This window comes from Dasypus novemcinctus, chromosome 13, assembly GCF_030445035.2.
Source record: "Dasypus novemcinctus isolate mDasNov1 chromosome 13, mDasNov1.1.hap2, whole genome shotgun sequence".
NCBI classification, from domain to species: Eukaryota; Metazoa; Chordata; class Mammalia; order Cingulata; family Dasypodidae; genus Dasypus; species Dasypus novemcinctus.
The window spans coordinates 26,095,510-26,118,474 of record NC_080685.1 but is presented as its reverse complement, the minus strand read 5'-3'; the positions used below and the strand labels follow the sequence as shown (position 1 = coordinate 26,118,474).

At 38.8% G+C, this 22,965-nt stretch overlaps 1 protein-coding gene across 1 annotated transcript in view; it reads right to left on the bottom strand.

Moving 5' to 3' along the window:
• Positions 1 to 22,965, bottom strand: part of SNX27 (sorting nexin 27) — a 110,598-nt gene that overhangs the window by 13,708 nt on the left and 73,925 nt on the right. The window contains exon 8 of the mRNA XM_058309642.1: positions 4,762 to 4,851. Within this exon, the coding sequence (XP_058165625.1) occupies positions 4,762 to 4,851 (90 nt within the window). The remainder of the gene's footprint in view (positions 1 to 4,761; positions 4,852 to 22,965) is intronic.

Genomic DNA, 22,965 nt, shown 5'->3' with positions numbered 1-22,965 from the left:
TTGCGTGCATCAACACTGTGCATGGGTCAGCTGCACACGGGTCAAGGAGGCCCAGGGTTTGAACTGCAGACCTCCCATGTGGTAGGCGGACACCCTATCCATTGGGCCAAGTCTGCTTCCAAGTCACGGAGTCTTTTTTTTTTTTTAAGATTTATTTATTTATTTATTTAATTCCCCTCCCCTCTCCCGGTTATCTGTTCTCTGTGTCTATTTGCTGCGTCTTGTTTCTTTGTCTGCTTCTGTTGTCGTCAGCGGCACGGGAAGTGTGTGCGGCGCCATCCCTGGGCAGGCTGCACTTTCTTTCACACTGGGCGGCTCTCCTTATGGGGCGCACTCCTTGCGTGTGGGGCTCCCCTACGCGGGGACACCCCTGCGTGGCAGGGCACTCCTTGCACGCATCAGCACTGTGCATGGGCCAGCTCCACACTGGTCAAGGAGGCCCGGGGTTTGAACCACGGACCTCCCATGTGGTAGGCGGACGCCCTAACCACTGGGCCAAGTCCGTTTCCCTGTCATGGAGTCTTGAGACCAGTTTTGCTTGTGTCCTTTGACAAAAAAAAGCTCTCATATGATACATTTGTTGGGAGCTCTCTTCTTTGAGAGCCACCAATATTGTTTTGTTTCATTTTTTAAATTAAAAAAATATATTTTATTTATTCCTCCCCACCACACACTAGGTTGTGCTCGCTGTCTGCTCTGTGTCTGTTTGTTGTGTGCTCTCTATGTCTGCTCATCTTCTTTTACTTTTTTAGGAGGCACCAGGAACTGAACCCAGGACTCCCATGTGGGAGGGAGGTGCCCAATCGTGTGAGCGACATCCACTCCCTGCTTGCTGTCTTTCTCACTGTGTTCCTTGACTTCATGCTGGCCCATCGTGTCAGCTGTCTTTCTTGTCTTCTTTAGGAGGTACCGGGAACTAAACCTGGGGACCTCCCTTGTGGTAGGCAGGTGCCCAACTGCTTAAGTCATACCCACTTCCCCAAAATTGTTTTGAAAATATTTTTTGCCAAATTCTTAATTAAGAGTTTCACTGTATACTTTTTCTTTTTCTTTTTTTAAAAGAATTGTGCAAGGAAGCAGGTGTAGCTCTGTGGTTGAGTGCCTGCTTTGCATGTATGAGGTCCTGGGTTCAATCCCCTGTACCTCCTGAAAAAAAAAAAGGAAATGTGCAAAGGCAGGGATTAAGAAAAGAGACCGGGTGGCGGACTTGGCCCAAGTGGTTAGGGCATCTGTCTACCACATGGGAGGTCCGCGATTCAAACCCCGGGCCTCCCTGACCCGTGTGGAGCTGGCCCATGCGCAGTGCTGATGCATGCAAGGAGTGCCCTGCCACGCAGGGGTGTCCCCCGTGTAGGGGAGCCCCACGTGCAAGGAGTGCGCCCCGCAAGGAGAGCCACCCAGCACGAAAGAAAGTTCAGCCTGCCCAGGAATGGTGCCGCACACATGGAGAGCTGACACAACAAGATGACACAACAAAAAGAAACACAGATTCTGTGCCACTGACAACAACAGAAGCAGACAAAGAAGACGCAGCAAATAGACACAGAAAACAGACAACCAGGGTGGAGTGGGGAGGGGAGAGAAATAAATAAATAAATCTTTAAAAAAACATATGAAGTGCACTTCATTTAAAAAAAGAAAAGAAAAGAAAAGAAAAGAGATCAACAGAGATATGAAGCTCTACAAATCTTGAATTCTCTTTTGACCCTGAGTAAATTACTCTACTTGGGGGCTTCCCTATACCATCTGGAAATAAAAGACTCTGTTGCCATACTCTCTTCTCTGATATAGGAAAAATCATATGGATTGGAGCAAGACAAAAATGGGTTCAAATCCTCTTTCCAAATCCCAACTCTACTTCTGAACAGCTATGTGATTTTGGGTAAAAAATCTTAATCTCTCAGACTCCATTTCTCCTCCATAAAGTGGGACTAACAGCTGTATGGTTATTATGAGTAAATGAGAATGAACCCAGCCACATAATATTTGCCTTTTCTCTTCCCTCTGAATAAAAAGGCTGATTTATCCCTCCATACTCAAGGGTGTTAGTCTTTGAAAGCAAAAGACCTTCAGGGGATTTCCTAATAGTGTAAGTTCTACAAATAACCTAAGTGAAAGCCAAGAGCATCTGTACCCTTAGTGAGGAGACCTCGTGCTAAAGTCTCATTGGGGAGACTTAAGGTTTTTAGAGATTTTCAGATTGGGTAGTATTTCTCAGCTTTAAGTGCACAATCCCTAGAGTCTCTGGGATTGCATAATGTAGAAAAGAAAAAACATTTAAAAATTTACATAAATTCAAAATTTCCAAAAGACAAGTGAACTTTTGTTTTCAAACATTCACAAAGGGGTGTATATTTATATTTAAAACACAAAATGATTGTGGCATTCTCCTTTAATATTGTTTTGAGGAGCTATGTACAGATCCTGAGTATTACTTTCCTTGATTCATCTACCACTTAGTTGGCAGCCACACTAGACCAGAAGGAGAATGGTACAGCATGGGATATTTTATAAATGTTTAATATTCAGCAAGGCAGATAATATGGAAATAGGACAGTTATTAAAGCAGAGACTCAGAACTAACAGAGCAGAAAACTTTAGCTGAATGGGTCAAGATCCATTCTACAGAATGTTCTGCACTCTCAAACAACCTGCCAATGGTCAAACCAGGTCCACAATTGAAATAAGGGCTTGAAAAGAACCCTGGAAGCCAATTTTCCCAAACACCTACAATAATGATTCTGTATTAACTAAAGTTTCAGAATCACTAGGGTATTTTTTTAAAAATAAAGATTTCTAGGTCCTATCCCCAGAAATTCTGGCTTAGTAAATATTGGGTGGAGTCCAGAAATCTGCATTTTAAATAGTCATCACAGGTAATTCTCTTATACATGGGCTAGGGACCACATTTTGAGAAACAATGACTTTCACACATACTGCCTTATGTTAAATCATTAAAAATAATGTTGAAAAATACTAATGTAGAAACTCCTTATTTGCCATTTCGACAATGGGAAATTCAGACCACTCCTGAAATATAATTTACATGTGTCTATTGTTTGTGTGAATGTTAAAAGATTTGGAGAACAAGGGAACTTTATACAAAGCTTATTATCTACAAGACCCTTGGAGTATTTTGTCAAGACTCTAGTTGACATCTGACTATATGAACATCCCCAAAACAAAACCAAGAAATTTACTGAAATGCTGAAGGTCTCACAGTGATTGTGCAACTGACCAGGATAAGTCCCCCAAGTGTCCTGATACCCTAATCATAGGTCTATCAACCCTACTAAGTTGCTATAGTTAATGGTACCAGGACTCTGAAGGGTCCACCTGAATTGGAAGTTTCTATGTATTGACGATGATCACTGGCTAGGCTAATGTCTTTGAAAACTGATACTTGAATACATGAAATTATATTTGAATAAAATTCAAACTTTGATGGGGCTTTCTTTAAAATCGGATTGCAGCATTATGTGTTATACACACATTTACGTTTAAGCACATTTTATACTCAATACCAGTGGCCCATGGGAAAACGTATCAGCTACACTCTAGTTCTTTTTTTTTCCTCCTTGCTTCATATTTGCCTCTCCCATTAGAATGTAAGCTCCATAAGGGGCAGTTCCTTGTCAGTCCTGTTCACACTGTCTTGTTGGTGCCTAGCACAGTGTCTGGCAATCAAATATATACTAAATGAATGTATAAATGATAACTGAATTAAATCCATTTTTTTTTAAAGGAGGTACTGGAGATTGAACCCAAGACCTTGTACATGGGAAACAGGTGCTCAACCACTGAGCTATATCTGCTCCCCTGCACTCTAGTTCTTAACTGGGTAATTAAGAGATATAAAATTGAGCCTAAAAGTGATTTCATAATAGCTTACTGTGTTTGTCAAATTTCCTAAGTTTCTTGTCAGATTTTCTAAGTTTTGTCCAGTAAAACTCTAACCCATTTACTAGGAGAAATTTTAAAATGCTAAACATGAGTGGAAGTTTTAAAGGTGTTTTTTTACAAATTTTATTTTTGACAATTTCCATGCCTGTATTTATGGCAGATACAAATTGAAAACTAATTTTAAAACATTTAAGAAACACTCTAGGCAGCCCTGTCCAATAGACTTTCTGCAATGATGAAAATGTTCTGTGTCTACACTATCCAATATGGTATCTTCTAGCCACATGTAACGAGTCAGCACTTGAAATGTGGCTGGTGTAACTGAGGAACTGGATTTTTAAGTTTACTTAATTTAAATTTAAATTTAAATAGCCATATGTGGCTAGTTGCTATTGATTGAATAGCTCTAGGACATCATACCAACCACAAGCACTATTGAGCACAGGTGTTTAACTACAGAAATGGAAGTTGTAAAAACAAATGATTTTCCTATTGCTAAATCACAACTAAAATAATTTCTAATGCGAACAATCTAAATATCAGTTCTTACAAAATCTTTATCATTTTGTAATGTTTTGCACATTTGCTTTAGTACATTTGTTGTTTATCAAAAAGAATACTGCTTAAAAAAAGGAATACTCTGGTTATTATTAATAATAAATATATATGTATAGTAATAAAAGCTATTTGTGTGCTAAATGGAGGACACAAGGGACTTTTCATGAGTCGATAAACTTTTCCTTGTGTTATTAAAACCAAGGACCAGATTATAACACCTTTTAAAAATGACCGGAGCAAAAGCTTTGAGAAATAAAGCAAGGGTATTTTATAAAGATATTATAGGGAACATAAACCTACCATGACCATTTTCCTTTGTTCATACAGTTTCTGTAACTGGTAGGACTTTTCCTCTGCTTTAATGTAACCTTTCTTCACATCATCAACAGCCTGTCACCAAAACAAAGGCAAGGAAGAAAAGAAAGTAAAAGTCATTATCAAGTAGGGTCTTGCAAAAAATAAAGAGATGCAGATTCACATCCAGAATAAATCTTATCCATTTGAACCGTCATCATCCTCAGAGAGCCTTGTCACATATTTATTGACATAATTAGCATTTTTAAAAACTTATTTACTCCCCCCCCCAGTTGTCTGCTCTCTGTGTCCATTCGCTGTGCGTTCTTCGGCATCCGATTGCATTATCCAGTAGCACTGGGAAACTGCGTCTCTTTTTTTTTGCGTCATCTTGCTGCATCAGCTCTCCGTGTGTGCAGTGCCACTTCTGGGTGGGCTGCACTTTTTTCACGCAGGGTAGCTCTCCTTACAGGGTGCACTCCTTGTGTGTGGGGCACCACTACGAGGGGGTGCCCATGCATGGCATGGCACTCCTTGCATGCAGCAGCACTGCACGTGTGCCAGCTTACCACATGGGTCAGGAGGCCCTGGGGATCAAACCCTAGACCCTTCATATGGTAGACAGACCCTCTATCAGTTGAGACACATCCGCTTCCCTTAACAGGCATTTAAAATGCGTCTGGTACATGTTCAAGAATTGTTCGAGGCACATCTGGTTTCTGGTGTTATGCTTAAATTTGGGTTAGTTTATGTATGTGAAACAATGAGAGAACAATAAAAGTGTATAATATTTTATTAAAGGTAATGTAATAAAAGAGCAAAAATGTGCAGAACAGACAGTAAGTGACGTAAGCAGTTAGAACAGGGGAGCTTATTGCTAATTACACTTATCAAGGAAGCCTTGGTTGGACCCAGAGGATTGGATGAATAAGAGAAACTATAAGCTGAAGTCAATAAATAGGAATGGGTTTGAACTTGTATACCTTCAGGAGATAGTCTGATTTTGAATAGAGGGCACATGTTAGGGGACAGATAATGTTGGATGGGTAGGTTAAGAACAGATTATGGAGGATCCTAAAAATCAGACATAGGAATTGGGACTTACGGAGATAGACAACAGGAAACTATATAAAATAAGCAATAAAAAGAAAGTTTGATCTATATTTGAGTATTGAATGAATTAAGTTAAGGAGAGAATGAAATAAGGAAGACCAACGATGTTACAGCACTTGAAGGAGAGAATGAAATAAGGAAGACTAATGATGTTATGGCACTTGAAGCATGAAATGAAATAAGGCCTTAAAACTAGGGTGATAGACAGTGGCAAACATAAGACTATAAATGGGGAAAAAAAACACAATAAAACTTATACACAAAGGTACTTAGAAAAATATCTAATTATAAATTATATAATTTAATGTAATTACTCAAATTACATAATTAAAATAACACTTGCAGCTCCTGGAGCAGCTCTATGAAATCTGCATACCCTTCCCAGCCTCACTCCAATTTTCCATATCCCAAGAAAAACTTTAAAAATGTAATGGAAGGGAAAACTGATCTTTGGGAGAAACAAAAACACACACAAACACACACACACACACACACATACAACAAAGCAAATAGCATTATTTGTCCAGAGCATTCAGAATCTAACTTGAGAGAGCAATGCAAGGACAACTCTGTCCAGATACCAGGGAGGGGCACACTCAAACTTTTATCAGAAAACTGCTGATTTGGGTAACCTGACCTTTGGTTTCATTTCACGGGTGTGGATGAAGTTTCATTAGGTGATTCTATTTTATTTTCCATAAATTGAACTTTAGCAAGGAGATTACTTTTTTCAGGTGGAAATAATTTCCCATAGTCTTTTAAGGGAAAACACTTGGCTAACAGAATGAGTTCAGGATTGAAGTCAACAGATTAGTTAAAATTTCTAGCTCTGTCACTTACCAGTGTATACTTAAGTAAGTCACTTAAACCCCCCGAGTCTGTAAAACAGGAATACTACTCATCTCACATGCAGACAATAAAATGAGATGTTATGTTAAGACCTTTATAAAGTATACATAGATAGTATTATTAATATCATTGTTATGAGTATCATTTAGCTGTTAAATTCTTCCAAGAACCACAGGAGGGATATTAATGTCCTGCCTGGGACTGCCTAATAGAAAGATTATGCCAGTCTTTTCCTAGGCCTGGCCAAACAAGGGAGGGCTCATTTAGGAACAGGAGTTATATCCACAGATGTGATGCTCAACAAGAACTACCACATGTCCTGTAGAAAATGGACACTTTGTTACTTATCGCCAAAGAACTTGGATGCTCCAAACCAAATTTAAACCAATTACTGAAGAACTGGGGGAAGAGTAAGGTGGGGAAACAAATAAGCATACATTTATCTATTTAGTTTCTCATGTAACTTGAAGTCTTACTTGGTTAAGGGAAAAGGCTTTGGAATTATTTTTCTGATGACCAAGTAAAAATACTACATTTTTGTTTTGTTCCTATCTCCAATACCTGGAACTGTGCCTACCTCTTAATAGCACTTAAATATTTGATGAACATTTCCTAAGAGCAGAGATGGCATGCTAGCATCAGAGTGATCATCTATTCCAGCAACTGAGTATATTCATGTGAGGTCATAAAAACATTTTCTCCTTTCTCATTTCTAATCCAGGTTATATTGCCTGACTAGCCGAGAGGAAAACATAAATTTTTTTTTTTTTAAGATTTTATTTTTATTTATTTAATTCCCCTCCCCTCTCCCAGTTGTTTGTCTGTTTTCTGTGTCTTTTTGCTGCGTCTTGTTTCTTTGTCCGCTTCTGTTGTCGTCAGCGGCACGGGAAGTGTGGGCGGCGCCATTCCTGGGCAGGCTGCACTTTCCTTCACGCTGGGCGGCTCTCCTTACAGGGTACACTCCTTGCACGTGGGGCTCCCCTACGCAGGGGACACCCCTGTGTGGCAGGGCACTCCTTGCGTGCATCAGCACTGCGCATGGGCCAGCTCCACACGGGTCAAGGAGGCCCGGGGTTTGAACCGCGGACCTCCCATGTGGTAGACGGACGCCCTAACCACTGGGCAAAAGTCCATTTCCCGGAAAACATAAATTATCACGCTAAATTTCTTGATTTTTCTTAATAAAGATAAAAATTTTAATTCCTAATTTTAATTTCTGTAAAAGAGGTACACAGTTAAACATCTCAATTCATTCAATTATTGTTTTCTAAAAATTGCTGACACTTCTTTTCTGCTATGGTCTCTTCTCTTGTTCTCTTTGTCCTCACAGGTTTATGCCTTTTTAAACTTCAATTTAGTGACCTTTCAAGAAGGAACAGCTTAAATACATGTATTCAATCTGCCAGGTTTTTCCAGAATTTAAAAGCCTACTACCATGAATTTCTACCGATTTTTCAAGGAAAAGGCACATTACATCATGATCTAACAGCCAATATTTCATCAGTTCCAAATTGCATTTTTATATTACATTTTAGCATCTCTGAAATTGGGATGCATCTTACAATCAATGATTTTCAGTTTAATTGGCAGATTCTTTTCTAGTAGTACTTAAAATCAAATAGCATCTTTTTTTTTTTAAGATTTATTTATTTATTTTAAATTTCTCTCCCCTTCCCTGCTTCCCCCAAGTTGTCTGCTCTCTGTGTCCATTTGCTGCATGTTCTTCTGTGTCCGCCTGTATTCTTGTCAGCAGCACTGGGAATCTGTGTTTCTTTTTGTTGCATTATCTTGCTGTGTCAGCTCTCCATGTGTGCAGCACCATTCCTGGGCAGGCTGCACTTTTTCATGCTGGGCAGTTCTCCTTACGGGGTGCACTCCTTGCATGTGGAGCTCCCCTACATGGGGGCACCCCTGCATGGCATGGCACTCCTTGCGCACATCAGCGCTGCGCACTGGCCAGCTCCACACGGGTCAGGAGGCCTGGGGTTTGAACCTTGGACCTCCCATGTGGTAGGCAGACCTACCTATCCATTGGACCAAATCTGCTTCCCCAAATAGCATCTTAGAATCAATAAAATAAGGTAACAGTAGACGTGCTCATTATCAAAGTGATACAAAAATAACAAAAGTAAGAGAAAAAATTTAATATTGTAGTAGTTTGATATTGTTTATGAATCCCCAAAATAGATATTGGATTATGTTTATAAACTGGTCTTTTCCTCTGGGTACTTTAGATTGTACTGGATTCAGAGGCTTCACTCTTACTTGATTAAATTATGACTAAGGCTTTGATTGGGCCATGCCAATAGGATGCTGGGTCCAAGACATAAGTTAGTTGAAGTTTTGAGCTGGAGCCCAGGAAGTAAACAAATGGGAGGAGAGCAGAGCAGCTGAGCCCAGAAAGAAACGAGCCCTGGGAGATGAGACTATCCCAGCCTACATCTGATACTAGAAGAAGCTGGGATCATGGGGCCTTAAGAGAAAGAGGAAGGCTGAACATTGGCAGCCATCTTGCTCCAACATGTGGCAACAGACTTTGGTGAGAGAAGTAACTTATGCTTTATGGCCTGGTAACTGTAAGGTTCTACCCCAAACAAATACCTTTTATAAAAGCCAACAGATATGTGGTATTTTGCATCAACATCCCTTTGACTGACTAATATAAATATTTTCCAAAATACACAATTATTTACCTAGTCAATCAAAAAACCATTTGAGGAATAGGAGAGCTTAGAAAGTTGCTGGATAAAATATACTGAATAATGGCTTTTCTATATATCTAAATACTTTATTCTTCTCTTACAGTTTTGTAATTCGAAAGGAAACTCTGGGGACTTCTGGGGAAGATGGTGGAGTAGGGAGCTTCAGGACTCAGTCTTCTCACCAAAACAGCTAATAAATAGGCAGGAACTATCTGAAACAACTGTTCTGAGGCTCCAGAGAATAACACTGTACAGCATCCAGGGAAAAGTGGGAGGAAAGGCTGATAAACTATAGTGAGAACAGTGAGTCACTCTCTCAGCACAGCAGCTGCCAGCTGGCCGTCATCCTGGACTCTCATGGCAGGCTGCTTTGGGGTCCAGTCCTTGGCTAGCTCACTGGTGACAGTAAGGGCCATTAACATCCTCTTCCTCAAGAATGGGGGTGGAGGATGGCCAATCACTAACCACAGCTTTTGTTTTTTGTTTTTTAAAGATTTATTTTTTATTTATTTCTCTCCCCTTCCCCCAAGTTGTCTTCTCTCTGTGTCCATTCGCTGTGTGTTCTTCTGTGACCACTTCTATCCTTATCAGTGGCACCGGGAATCTGTGTTTCTTTTTGTTGCATCATCTTGCTATGTCAGCTCTCCATGTGTGCGGCGCCATTCCTGGGCAGGCTGAACTTTTTTCGCACTGGGCAGCTCTCCTTATGGGGCACACTCCTTGCGCGTGGAGCTCCCCTACATGGGGGCACCCCTGCATGGCAGGGCACTCCTTGCATGCATCAGCACTGCGCGTGGGCCAGCTCCACATCGGTCAAGGAGGCCCCGGGTTTGAACCTTGGACCTCCCATGTGGTAGGTGGATGCCCTATCCATTGGGCCAAGTCCACTTCCCTAATCACGGCTTTTGATTAGTGAGTTTAGGATCACTGGGCCCCAGCTCTGAGCTATTGTTTCAACCAGCCCTGGACACAGGCAGCAGCAGCCATCATCATTTCAACCTCACCATGGACAGGAGAGGAGGTGGTGGGGATTTAAAGATGTAGTACTTCCTCAGGGTTGTGGGGGACAGTTAGCTGAAGGGCTGAATTTGCTGGGCAGGCCAGAAAAGCACAGCTTTGGGGGGTTGTCAAAGAGGCTTTTGGCATCTTTCTAGATCCCCTCCCCATGGCACTTTGAAGCTGGCTGGGCCACCTTAGTGGGTCCCTACCTCTGTTTTGACTGGGGAATACTGACTTAGAAAAGTCCTCTCCAGGATGACCCTCCTCCCAGAACTTCCCTTCCAGGCAAAAGCAGCTAGAGACAATGAAAGGAATGTGAAAAACTACATAGGAAAAACAAAAACAAACAGAGCAGATCAAGATTCCTAGAGAAGGAAGAGAAGAAAGGAAGCTTTCTCCTGGAGGTGAAACAACTGCACAAAAAGTGCAACCCTAAAAACTGTACCATATATCTAGGGAAAGAATCAGATGAGATGAAAGCTGAAAAAATCTGATAATTGAAACAGTGACTATTCTAAAGATCTAGAATAAGGTGGACTAAGCATCAAAGAAGAGCCTTAATACAAAGCCAATAAAAATCTAGGCAAGAGAGAAAAACTGACCTTCAGAGTAAATTCATCAAAACAATCAGGTGCCTAGACATCAGCAAAAAACTTCAAGCCATACTAAGAAATAGGGAGACATGGCCCAGTCAAGGGAACAAATTCAAACTTCAGAGGAAACACAGAATTTGGAACGAATAAAAGATTTTCAAACAAATCTCCTAGATCAATTCAAGGACATGAAGGAAAATATGGCTAAGGAGATAAAAGATATTAAGAAGATAATGTGTGAGCGTAAAAAATAATTTGAAAATATAAACAGAAACTTAAAAGGACTTATGGGGATGAAAGGCACAACAGAAGAGATTTAAACTATAATGGATGCATAAAACAGCAGATATGAACAGGCCAAAGAAAGAATCAGCAAACTAGAAGACAAGATAATTGAAATTTTACAACAGAAAAGTAGATAAAGAAAAGAATGGAAAAAATTGAGCACTGTCTCAAGGATTTGAATAACACCACAAAGTACACAAACATATGCATCATGGAGTATCCTCAAGGAAGAAAAGGGAAAAGGACAGAAAGAATATTTAAGGAAATAATGGCCCAAAATTTTTTAATTCTTATGAAAGACATAAATATACATGTCCAAGAATAAATCCTAATAGACCTGCTCTGAGACACATACTAATCAGAATGTAAAATGCCAAAAATAAAGAGAGAATTCTAAAGGCAGCAAGAGAAAAGTGATTCAACACATACAAGGGATCTGCAATAAGACTAACTGCTGATTTCTCATCAGTAACCATGGAGGCAAGAATGCTGTGAGTGATATGATATTTAATGTACTGAAAGAGAAAAAATGCAAGCCAAAAACTCTTTATCTGGCAAAACTTTCCTTCAGTAATGAGGGAGAGTTTAAAATAGTCATGGATAAATAGAAAGTGAGACAGTCTGTCAATAAAAGACCTCCTCTACAAGAATTACTAAAGGGAGTTCTTCAGGTTGAAAGGAAGACAGGAGAGCGTGGCTTTGAGTAATGCAAAGAAATGAAGATTATCAGTAAGAGTAAATATAAAGGTAAAAAGAAAGAAAAAAGAAAAAAAAGGATAAAATGGCTGAAGTGAGTACTGCCTTTACAGTAATAATATTGAATGTTAATAGATTAAACTCCTCTATCAAAAGACACAGATCGGCAGAAAGGCCATAAAAGCATGATCCAACTATATGCTGTTTATAAGAGACTCACCTAGATACAAAGACACAAACAGATTGAAAGTGAATGGTTGGAAAAGGATATTCCATGCAAATAGTAACAAAAAAAGAGCTGTGGTAGCTATACTAATATTGGACAAAATTGGCTTTAAATGCAAAACTTTTCTAAACACAAAGAAGGACACTATATATTAATAAAAGGGGCAATACATCAAGAAGAAATAACAATCATAAATACTTATACACCTAACCATGGAGACCCAAAATACATGAGGCAAACACTGGCAAAACTGAAGAGAGAAACAGATACCTCTACAATAATAGTTGGAGACTTCAATTTACCACACTTATCAACAGACAGAACATCAGAGAGAGGACAAATAAGGAAACAGAGATCTTGAATAATACAATAAATGAACTAGAATTAACAGATATATACAAAACTCTGAGCCCCCAAACAGCAGGATATACATTCTTCCAAGCGCATAAGGATCATTCTACAGGATAGATCCCATGTTGGGTCACAAAACAGATCTCAATAAATTTCAAAAGATTCAAATTGTACAAAGAACTTTCTCTGAGCATAATGAAATGAAGTTGGAAATCAGTAACAGGCAGAACTGGAAAATTCACAAATATAAGGAAGTTAAACAACATGCTTTTTTTTTTTTAAGATTTATTTTTATTTCTTTCTCTCCCCTTCCCCGTTGTCTGCTCTCTGTGTCCATTTGCTGTGTGTCCTTCTGTGTCCACTTGCATTATCAGGTGGTATGGGAAACTTTCTCTTTTTTTGTTGTTGTTACATCATCTTCCCGTATCAGCTCTCCTTGTGTGTGGAGCCACTCCTGGGCAGGTTGTACCTTTTTTTCACACAGGCCGCTCTCCTCGCAGGGTGCACTCCTTGCACGTGGGGCACCCCTAGGTGGAGGCACCCCTGCATGGCACGGCACTCCTTGCACATGGCAGCACTGCGTGTGGGCCAGCTTACCACACGGGTCAGGAGGCCCTGGAGAACGAACCCTGGACCCTCCATATGGAGGCAGATGCTCTTTCAGTTGAGCCATGTCTGTTTCCCAAACAACACACTCTTAAAATATCAGTAGGTCAAACAAGAAACTGCAAAAGAAATCAGTAAATATCTTGATTGGAATGAAAATGCGAACCCAACACATCAAAATTTATAGAATGCAGACTGTGGGAAGATGGTGATGGACAGAAAGAACTGAATGCTCTCACAAAAACAATGGAGAAAGAGCCAAAAGCTGTCCAAGGGATCTACTCTGGGGGTCAGCAGACCAGGACAGTACTCCCAGGAGGGTAAGGGCCAGAGAGATGAAGAAGCCAAAATGACAAACAGGAGTTACCAAGCCCCATGGTGGCTGGGAAGGGCTCCCCTCCCCCAACCCCAAGAGATTACACTGGGTAAAAATACTTGCTCACTGAGAAGGGAAAAGACATCTTTCTCCCTGTCAGCTGTTTCAAGGGAAAAGGTGGGGGGGGGGGGGGAGGTTGGGGTGCTTTTCTTCAGTGAATTTGGCCAGCACAGCCCACTTTGAATCTCTGATCTGGAGATTCAACACAGGAACACAGGAAAGCCAAGACTGAAACTCCTCCATGGAAAGACATGCTGACTAGTGCCATCTGCTGGCTGGTCTGGAAAAACTGAGCTCTCTGTATCCAACCTCCAGGAGAAAATCTCTGCCCCCACTAGTGAGTCTGTAGCCCGATTTTTGAAAACTTAAGCTGGGCATTTTATAGATTGAAAATAAGCTGAACCAAATATTAAATAAGAGCTGTGAAAAACAATATGCAAGAGAGAAATAAGCCACCAGAGTAAAGTCACCAACATATTTAGATGCCTAGATAGAAATCAGCGAAAAATCACTAGCCGTACTAGGAAAAAGGAAGAGATGGCCCAGTGAAAAGAACAAATATCTTGAAGAGTGCAGAGTTTAATACAATTAATCAATGATAATCACACAACTCTCCAAAATCTCTTCAAAAAATTTAAAGAAAATATGACTAAAGAAATTAAGAAGACACTGAGGGAAGCAGATGTGGCTCAACTGATAGAGCGTCTACCTACCACATAGGAGGTCCAGGGTTGGGCCTCCTGACCTGTGTGGTGAGTTGGCCCACGCGCAGTGCTGCCGCATGCAAGGAATGCCGTGCCATGCAGGGGTGCCTCCTGCGTAGGGGTGCCTCCCACGCACGGAGTGTGCCCCACAAGGAGAGCCACCCCATGCAAAAAAAAATGCAGCCCACCCAGGAGTGGCACCACATACATAGAGAGCTGACGCAGCAAGATGATGCAACAAAAAGAGACACAGATTCCCGGTGCTGCCTGACAAGAATGCAAGCAGACACAGAAGAACACATAGCGAATGAACACGAAGAGCAGATGATGGCGGGGAAGGGGAGAGAAATAAATAAAAATAATCTTAAAAAAAAAATAAGACATTGGGAGAGCATAAAGAACACTTTGAAAGCCTGCAAAGAAAAGTAACAGACTTTATGGGAAAGAAAGACACAATGGATAAGATTAAAAATATATTAGAGAATATCTGCTGCTAAGGTTTCCACTACAGATGTAAGAAAAAGAAGGTCTTTGCACTTTCTGTCTGGTTGTGGCAGCTAAGATTGGATGGGGAAATACAGGAAATTATAAAAACAGGGAAGGGAAATGTAGCAGTTTGCTATAGTTATGGATTCCAAACATAGATACTGGATTATGTTTGTAAACTCATCTGAACCTGGGCATGATTAAGTTATAATTAGGGCTTTGATTGGGTCACTCAGTAGGGTGTCGAGTCCCTGCCCCTTGGTGGGTGGGGACTCACAGATAAAAGGCATGGCAAAGGACAGAGTTGGGTTTTTTATGTTGGCGTTTTGGATGTTAGAGTTTGATGCTGAAGTCTTAAGCTGGTGGCCTGGAAAATAAGCACACGGAGGAAAGAGAAGCAAGCCCCAGGAAGAAAGGAACCCTGAGCCCAGAAAGAAGCAAGCCCTGGGAAGAGAGGAACCCAGGAAGCCTGAGCCCTGGCAGACGTCAGCAGCCATCTTGCTCCAACACATGGAAATAGATGGGTGAGGGAAGTAAACTCTGCTTTATGGCCTGATATCTGTAAGCTCTTACCCCAAATAAATACCTGTTATAAAAGCCAGCAGATTTCTGGTATTTTGCATCAGCACCCCTTTGGCTGAGTTAATACAGGAAATAATCTTTGAAACTCTGAAATAAACTGAAAAACAGCAAATATCCTTTTTACTCCAAAAAAAAAAAATATATACACACACACACACACACACACACACACACACACACACATTAGAGGCACATAAGAGCAGATTTGAACTGCTTGAAGACACAATTTATGATTTTAAAGACAGAACATCTGAACTGGAAAGAGAGGAGACTAGAAAAAGGATAGAATGGAAAAAATAGATCAGAGTCTCAGGGAATTGAATGACAAACATGAAATGCACAAACATTCACATTATTGGTGTCCCAGAAAGAGAAAAGAATGGAAAAGGGGCAGAAAAAATATTTGAGGAAATAATGACCAAAAACTTCCCAACCCTTATGAAGGACAGTGCACCCCAAACAGAATAAATCTGAACAGACCTATCCCAAGATACCTACTATTCAGAATGAGAAACATTAGAGATAGAGAGGATTTTGAAAGCAGCAAGAGAAAAGCAAGGCATCACATATAAGGGAACTCAGTAAGGTTAAGTGGACCTCTCATAGGAAACCATGAAGGAGAAAAGAAAGTGGTATGATGTATTTAAGGTACTGAAAGAGAAAAACTGCCAGCCAAGAATTCTGTATCTGGCAAAACTGTCCTTCAAAAATGAGGGTTTGTTCAAAGTCCTCTCAGACAAAAAAACCTGATAGAATATGTACCAAAACACCAAATGTGCAAGAGTTACTAAAGGGGGTGCTGCAGTCTGAAAGGAAAAAACAAGGGTGAGAGAACTGGAGAAAAGTTTAGAAATGAAAATTATCAGGAAGGGTAAATTAAAGGATAAGAAGACAAACAATAGAACAATATGACAACAGAGAACCCAGGGACAAAATGGATGAAGTAAGCAATGCCTTTACAATAATAACATTGAATGGTTTTGTTTTGTTTTTTAAATTTATTTCTTCCCCACCCCTTCTTGTCTGCTCTCTGTGTCCATTCACTGTGTGTTCTTCTGTGTCTGATTATCTTCTCTTTAGGTGGCACTGGGAACCAATCCTGGGACCTTCCAGAGTGGAAGAAAGGTGCTCAATCTCTTGCGCCACCTCAGCAACCTGGTCTGCTGCATCTGTTATTGTCTCTCCTCTGTGTTTCTTTTTGTTGTATCATCTTGCTGTGCCAGTTCTCCACTTAGGACAGCTTGCTGTGCAGTCCAGCACTCTTGCATGGGCCAGCTTGCTGCACAGGCAGCACACTCCAAAATATATATATATATATATATATACACATTAGAGGCACATAAGAGCCGTGTGGGCCAGCTCTCCATGCAGGCCAGCTTGCCATGTGGGCCAGCTTGCCTTCACCAGGAGGCCCTGGGAACTGAACCCTGGACCTCCCATATGGTAGACAGGAGCCCAATCGCTCAAGCCACATCCACGTCCTAATGCTGAATGTTAACGGTTTGAACTCCACAATCAAAAGATATAGACTGGTAGAACGGATAAAAAAATATGAGCCATCTCATATTGTCTACAAGAGACCCACCTGAGACATAAGGACACAACCAGGTCACAAGTGAAAGGTTGGAAAAAGGTATTCCATGGAAAGAGTAACCAAAAAAAAGCTGGAGTAGACCAGATAAATGTAAAATAACAACATATGAACAATAATAACTCAGTGCAACTAGCAAATTGTTCCTGTATTCTGTACAAATTCATCAGTATTCTATAATTTTTTTCATACAAAACAAACACTGGCTTTTAATTGAAGAGGACTGAAGAAGAGATATATTTTTGGATACCTGATTTTTCTTTAATGCTTTCTTATTCATACCCTTTAATTAAAATAATCTATCTGGATCAATAACAATTACTTAATGATTACCATGACTACTGTTGAACAAGATTTTGAATTTTTCTGCCTCATAAGATTATGAGTTGGCAAACTGTTATCTGTTGTAATTCATTCCAAAAGATGTGAAGAATTCCAAATAGGAATTTGATGATCTAGAAAGAATTATGGCCTAAATGGAAATTAAAGAACTAAACCAATAATTGAGATTATGTTCAATAGGTAGAGCTATAATATAAAAATTAGAATTATTATTAATTCCTATTATATCTGAATTACTTTTTACATTTATGAAGGTTTGTTGCTATGCTATTTTTTATAATTGATTATATTAAATCTAACCTGGCCTTGCACTCTCTCTTAAAATTTGTAATTTCTTTTGATCTGTTTTTCTGTTTATTTTACAACTTTACAATAAAGGACTTTTTAATAGCTAAAAAGGAAGCTATTGATTATACACTTTGGATAGATCATATGGCATGTGAATATATCTCAATAAAACAGTTTAATAAACAAATAAATAACTGTGCAGAAATAGCCAGAAATAGCAGCTATATACAGTAGGGGAAACAGATTGAGAAGTAAGGAATTTTCTTGTTTGTTTGTTTTTTGTTTATAATTATTGAAATAATGAAATGCTTTAATAATGGTTGAAGTGATGAATGCGCAACTATGTGACTATATCAAATACCATTGATTGTACACTTTGGATAAACTGTATGCTCTATTATGTATCAATAAAATTGATATGTTTAAAAAAAAACTAGTGGGATGCAGCAAATGCAGTACTGAGAGGGAAATTTATAGCCTTAAATATGTACATTAAAAAAGAAAGCTAAAATCTAAGACTTAGCTAACCACCTGAAGGAACTAGAGAAAGAAAAGGACACTAACACCAAAGCAAGTAGAAGGAAGAAAATAATGAAGATTAGAGCAGAAATAAATGAAACAGAATTTAAAAAAAAAAGAGAGAGAGAGAGAAAATCAATGAAACCAGAAGTTGGTTCTTTGACAAGATCAGTAGAATTGACAAACTTCTGGCTAGACTGACAAAGAAAAAAAGAGAGAAGATGAAAATAAATACAACCAGAAATGAGAAGGTAGACTTATTACCCCACAGAAATAAAAAGAATCACAAGAGGATACTATGAACAACTGTATGCCAACAAATCAGACAACTTAGATGAAAGGGACAAATTCCTAGAAACACAGGAACAACCTACACTGACTCCAGAAGAAACAGAAGATCTCAACAGACCAATTTCAAGTAAAGATTTTGAATTAGTCATTAAAAACCTCACAACAAAGAAAATCCCCAGGACCAGAGAGTTTCACAGATGAATTCTACCAATCATTCCAAGAAGAATTAATACCAATTCTGCTCAAACTCTTCCAAAAAGTTGAAGAGGAGGGAACTCATTCTATAAGGCCAACACACCCTAATACCAAAGCCAGGTAAAGACAGTACAAGAAAATAAAATTACAGACCAATTTCTCTTATGAATATAGATTCAAAAATCCTCAACAAAATACTGGCAAATCAAATCCAATAGCAAATTAAAAGAATCATGCACCATGATCAAGTGGATTTTATCCCAGGTATGCAAAGGTGGTTCAAAACAGAAAATCAATTAATGTACTATATACCATATTAACGAAATGAAGGGGAAAAAAACACATGATCATTTTGACTGATGCACTAAAAGCATTAGACAAAATATAGCATCCTTTCTTGATAAAAACACTTAGAAAAATAGGAATATAATGAAACTTCCTCAACATGATAAAGGGCATATAGGAAAAACCACAGCTAATGTACTTACAGTGAAAGACTGAAAGCTTTTCTTCTAAGATCTGGAACTTTGACAAGAATGCCTACTGTCACCACTGGTATTCAATATTGTGCTAGAAGTTCTAGCCAGAGCAGTTAGACAAGAAAAAGAAATAAAAGGCATCAAATTGGAAAGGAAGAAGTAAAACTTCTATTATATGCAGATGACATGATCCTATATATAGAAAGTTCTGCAAAATCTAAAACAAAGCTACTAGAGCTAACAAATGAGTTCAGCAAAGTAACAGGATACAAGATCAAAACGCAAAAATCAGTAGTGTTTCCATACAGTAATAATGAGCAATCTGAGGAGTAACTCAAGAAAAAAAATTTCATTTACAAGAGCAACTAAAAGAATCAAATATCTAGGATTAAATTTAACCAAGGATATACAGGATTGTACATAGAAAACTACACAACATTACTAAAAGAAATCAAAGAAGACCTAAACAAATGGAAGTACATACTGTGTTCATGGATTGGGAAACTAGATATAGTAAAGATGTCAATTCTACTGAAAACTGATTTACAGATTCAATGCAATCCCAATCAAAATTCCAACAGTCTACTTTGTAGAACTGCAAAAGCCAAATATCAAATTTCTTTGGAAGGGTTCCAAATAGCCAAAAATGAAACTGGAGGACTCACTTTCTGACTTTAAAGCATATTGAAGACTATAAAACTCTTAAAAGAAAATGTAGGGAAGCAAAATTTTTGGAAACCACGTATCCGATAAGAGTTTAATACCCAGAATATATAAAGACATCCTATAACTCAACAATAAAAAGACAAACAACCCAATTTTAAACATGGGCAAAATGCTTGAATAGGCATTTCTCCAAAGAGGAACTACAAATGGCTAAAAAACACATGGAAAGATGTTCAACATCATTAGCTATTAGAGAAATGCAAATCAAAACCACAACAAGGGGGCGTGGATATGGTTCAAGCAATTGGATGCCCACCTCCCACATAGGAGGTCCTGGGTTTGGTTCCCGGTACCTCCTAAAGAAGGTGAGGAGAAAACGGACGGAGAGCTGAGGGAGCCATCTCAGGGTGGGGGTGGGGGTATTAAAAACAACACCACAATGAGATATCACTTCACACCCACTAGAATGGCTACTATTAAAAAATCAGTAAACCACAAGTGTTAGAGAGGATGTGGAGAAATAGGAACACTCATTCATTTTTGGTAGGAAGGTAAAATGGGTGCACCACAGTGGAAGACAGTTTGGTAGTTCCTCAGGAAGCTAAGTATAGAATTAATATATGATCCAGCATATACCCAGAAGAATTGAAAGCAGGGACTCAAACAGCCATTTGCATACCTGATGTTCATAGCGGCACTGTTCACAAGTGCCAGAAGATGGAGGCAGTGATTCTTCTCAATTTAAATTACAAATAAATGTAACGAAATTCCAATTATAATAGTAATAGGATACTTCATAAAGTGTTTTGAAATGTGCTAAAAAATACGTGGAAAAATAAAATGGGCCTTTTAAAAGAGAAAAGATTTAGGTTTCCCAGATCTTAAAATGTATTTTAAAGAAACAATAATCAAAAGGAAGTAATGGAGTCAAAAATAGAAACAGATAAACAGAAGACATATCCCAAAATAGACAATATATAAAAACAAATTTAATAAAAGACAAGTTATGCATAATAAATTAGGAAAATGCATCATTTAATACATCCTCCTGGGCCATCTGGATAGGAACATAAAGAAAACTTAACTTAGACCAGCCTTTCTTACCATATACCACAATAAACTCCAGATAGATAAAAGCATTAAATATTACAAATAAAATAATGGTAATTAAAAAATAATAGCATACTTATATTTACTATTGAGTAGAGAAAACTAACAGAAATTACAAAGGAATATATAAATACTATTATACAATATGTTAAAACTTCTCTACAACAAAAATCAGTAATACTAATATAAAAAGAAAAATGAATAGAATATTTGTAAAACGACAGATAAAGGTTTAAAAGTTTAAGACAAAAAGTCAAAGTATAGTAATAGTTCATACAACATGAACATAATTAGTAAAACAAGAATTTATTCAAAAGAAAAACACATGCACAACGGTGATGTTACTAAAGTTCCTAATAGAATTAGTTATAATCACACACTCAAAAAATACCCTGGAACTAATAAGAGGAAATATTAGACACATATAGTACATTAATTCAGCCATGAATCATATATGAAAGAACTATAAAGGTATGTAGAAAAGGGAAAAAAGGGTACAAAATTATATCTACATTAGGATAATAATTAGAACTATGTAAAACTTACACATCAATATAAATACCTAATAATGCCGGCTATAAGTGTAAATACTTGCAGAAAAAGACCATAAAAGGAGACTTCCAGATACAAATGTACGTTAAAAATAATCATCTACTTGTACTTCTTGCTGAAACTCCACTAAAATGTCAGTAAAGGGATATATAGATATATATAGATATATACAGATATATATATATTTTTTTTAAGGAACAAATCCACAAAATCAGGGAGAATGGAAGGAGACAACCAGAACAAAATTCTGGAATCTGGCACACAGTTGAATGAGTAGCAACTTGGAAAACTTGAGAAAACTGATTTTGTTAAACTGGTAGGAGGGCAGAGAACCATTCCAATATATACCACAAAATTCCCCAAAGACTCAAGAAGTAGTAGTATTAAGCGCTCATCTAGAAGAGGTAGGAGGGAGTATGTGGCTTAAAAAAAGACTGATTGAAAGCCTATCCAAGGAAGTGGATGTGGCTCAAGCAATTGGGCTCCCATCTACCATATAGGAAGTCCAGAGCTCGATGCCCAGGGCCTCCTGGTGAAGGCAAGCTGGCCTGTGTGGCAAGCTGGCCCACGTGGAGTGTTGGCCTGCATGGAGTGCTGGCCTGCGCAGAGTGCTCACCCACGTGGAGAGCTGGCACAAGATGACGCAACAAAATGAGACACAGAGGAGAGATAATAGGAGATGCAGCAGATCAGGGAGCTGAGGTGGCACAAGAGAATGATCACCTCTCTCCCACTCTGGGAGGTCCCTGGATTGGTTCCTGGAGCCTAATGGGAATACAAGCATACACAGAGGAACACACAGTGAATAGACACAGAGAGTGGACTGGGGGTGGGGTGGGGGGTTATATAAAAAAATAAATCTTTAAAAAAAAAAAGAAAGAAAAGAAAGCCTATTTAAGAAGCGGTCTGATTCTCAGATCCTCTCCTTCGCTCCCTGCAGCCAGATGACTGCTGTCCCCCAAACCAGCAGAAGACTTAAGATTTAGTTTCTCTACAAGGAAGTTCTCAAGTCAAAAAGGTTTACTCACAAGCTGAACTTCTTATCAGTTCTGTAGTCTCCCAATCTTAAATTTGAGCAGATATCTATGTTAGAGGAAATTCTCTAATACAGAGCACTAAAACAAGCAAATAGCATAAACAAGGGAGGAGATAGAATATGCAGGGAAAAGGAAACTTCAAAAGAAAATACTATTATTAATAACCTTGGAAAGTCAGAAAAAACACTATAACCACAAAACAAGAACTGAACACTGTATTAAAAAAAGAACATTCCAGGTGTCCCAAAAAGAGAAGAGAATGGAAAAGACGTAGAAAAAATATTGAGGAAACAATGGCCCCAAATTTTCCAACCCTTATGAAAGACATAAATATCAATATCCAAGAAGGACAATGCACCCCAAATAGAATAATTCCAAATAGACCTTCTCCAAGACACCTACTATTCGGAATGGAAACCATCAGAGATAAAGAGAGGACTCTGAAAGCAGTAAGAGAAAAGCAAAGCAAATATAAGGGACATTCAGTAAGACTTAAGTATCAGTTTTTCTTCAGAAACTATGGAGGCGAGAAGGCAGTGATATGATAAAGGCTCTGAAAGAGAAAACTGCAA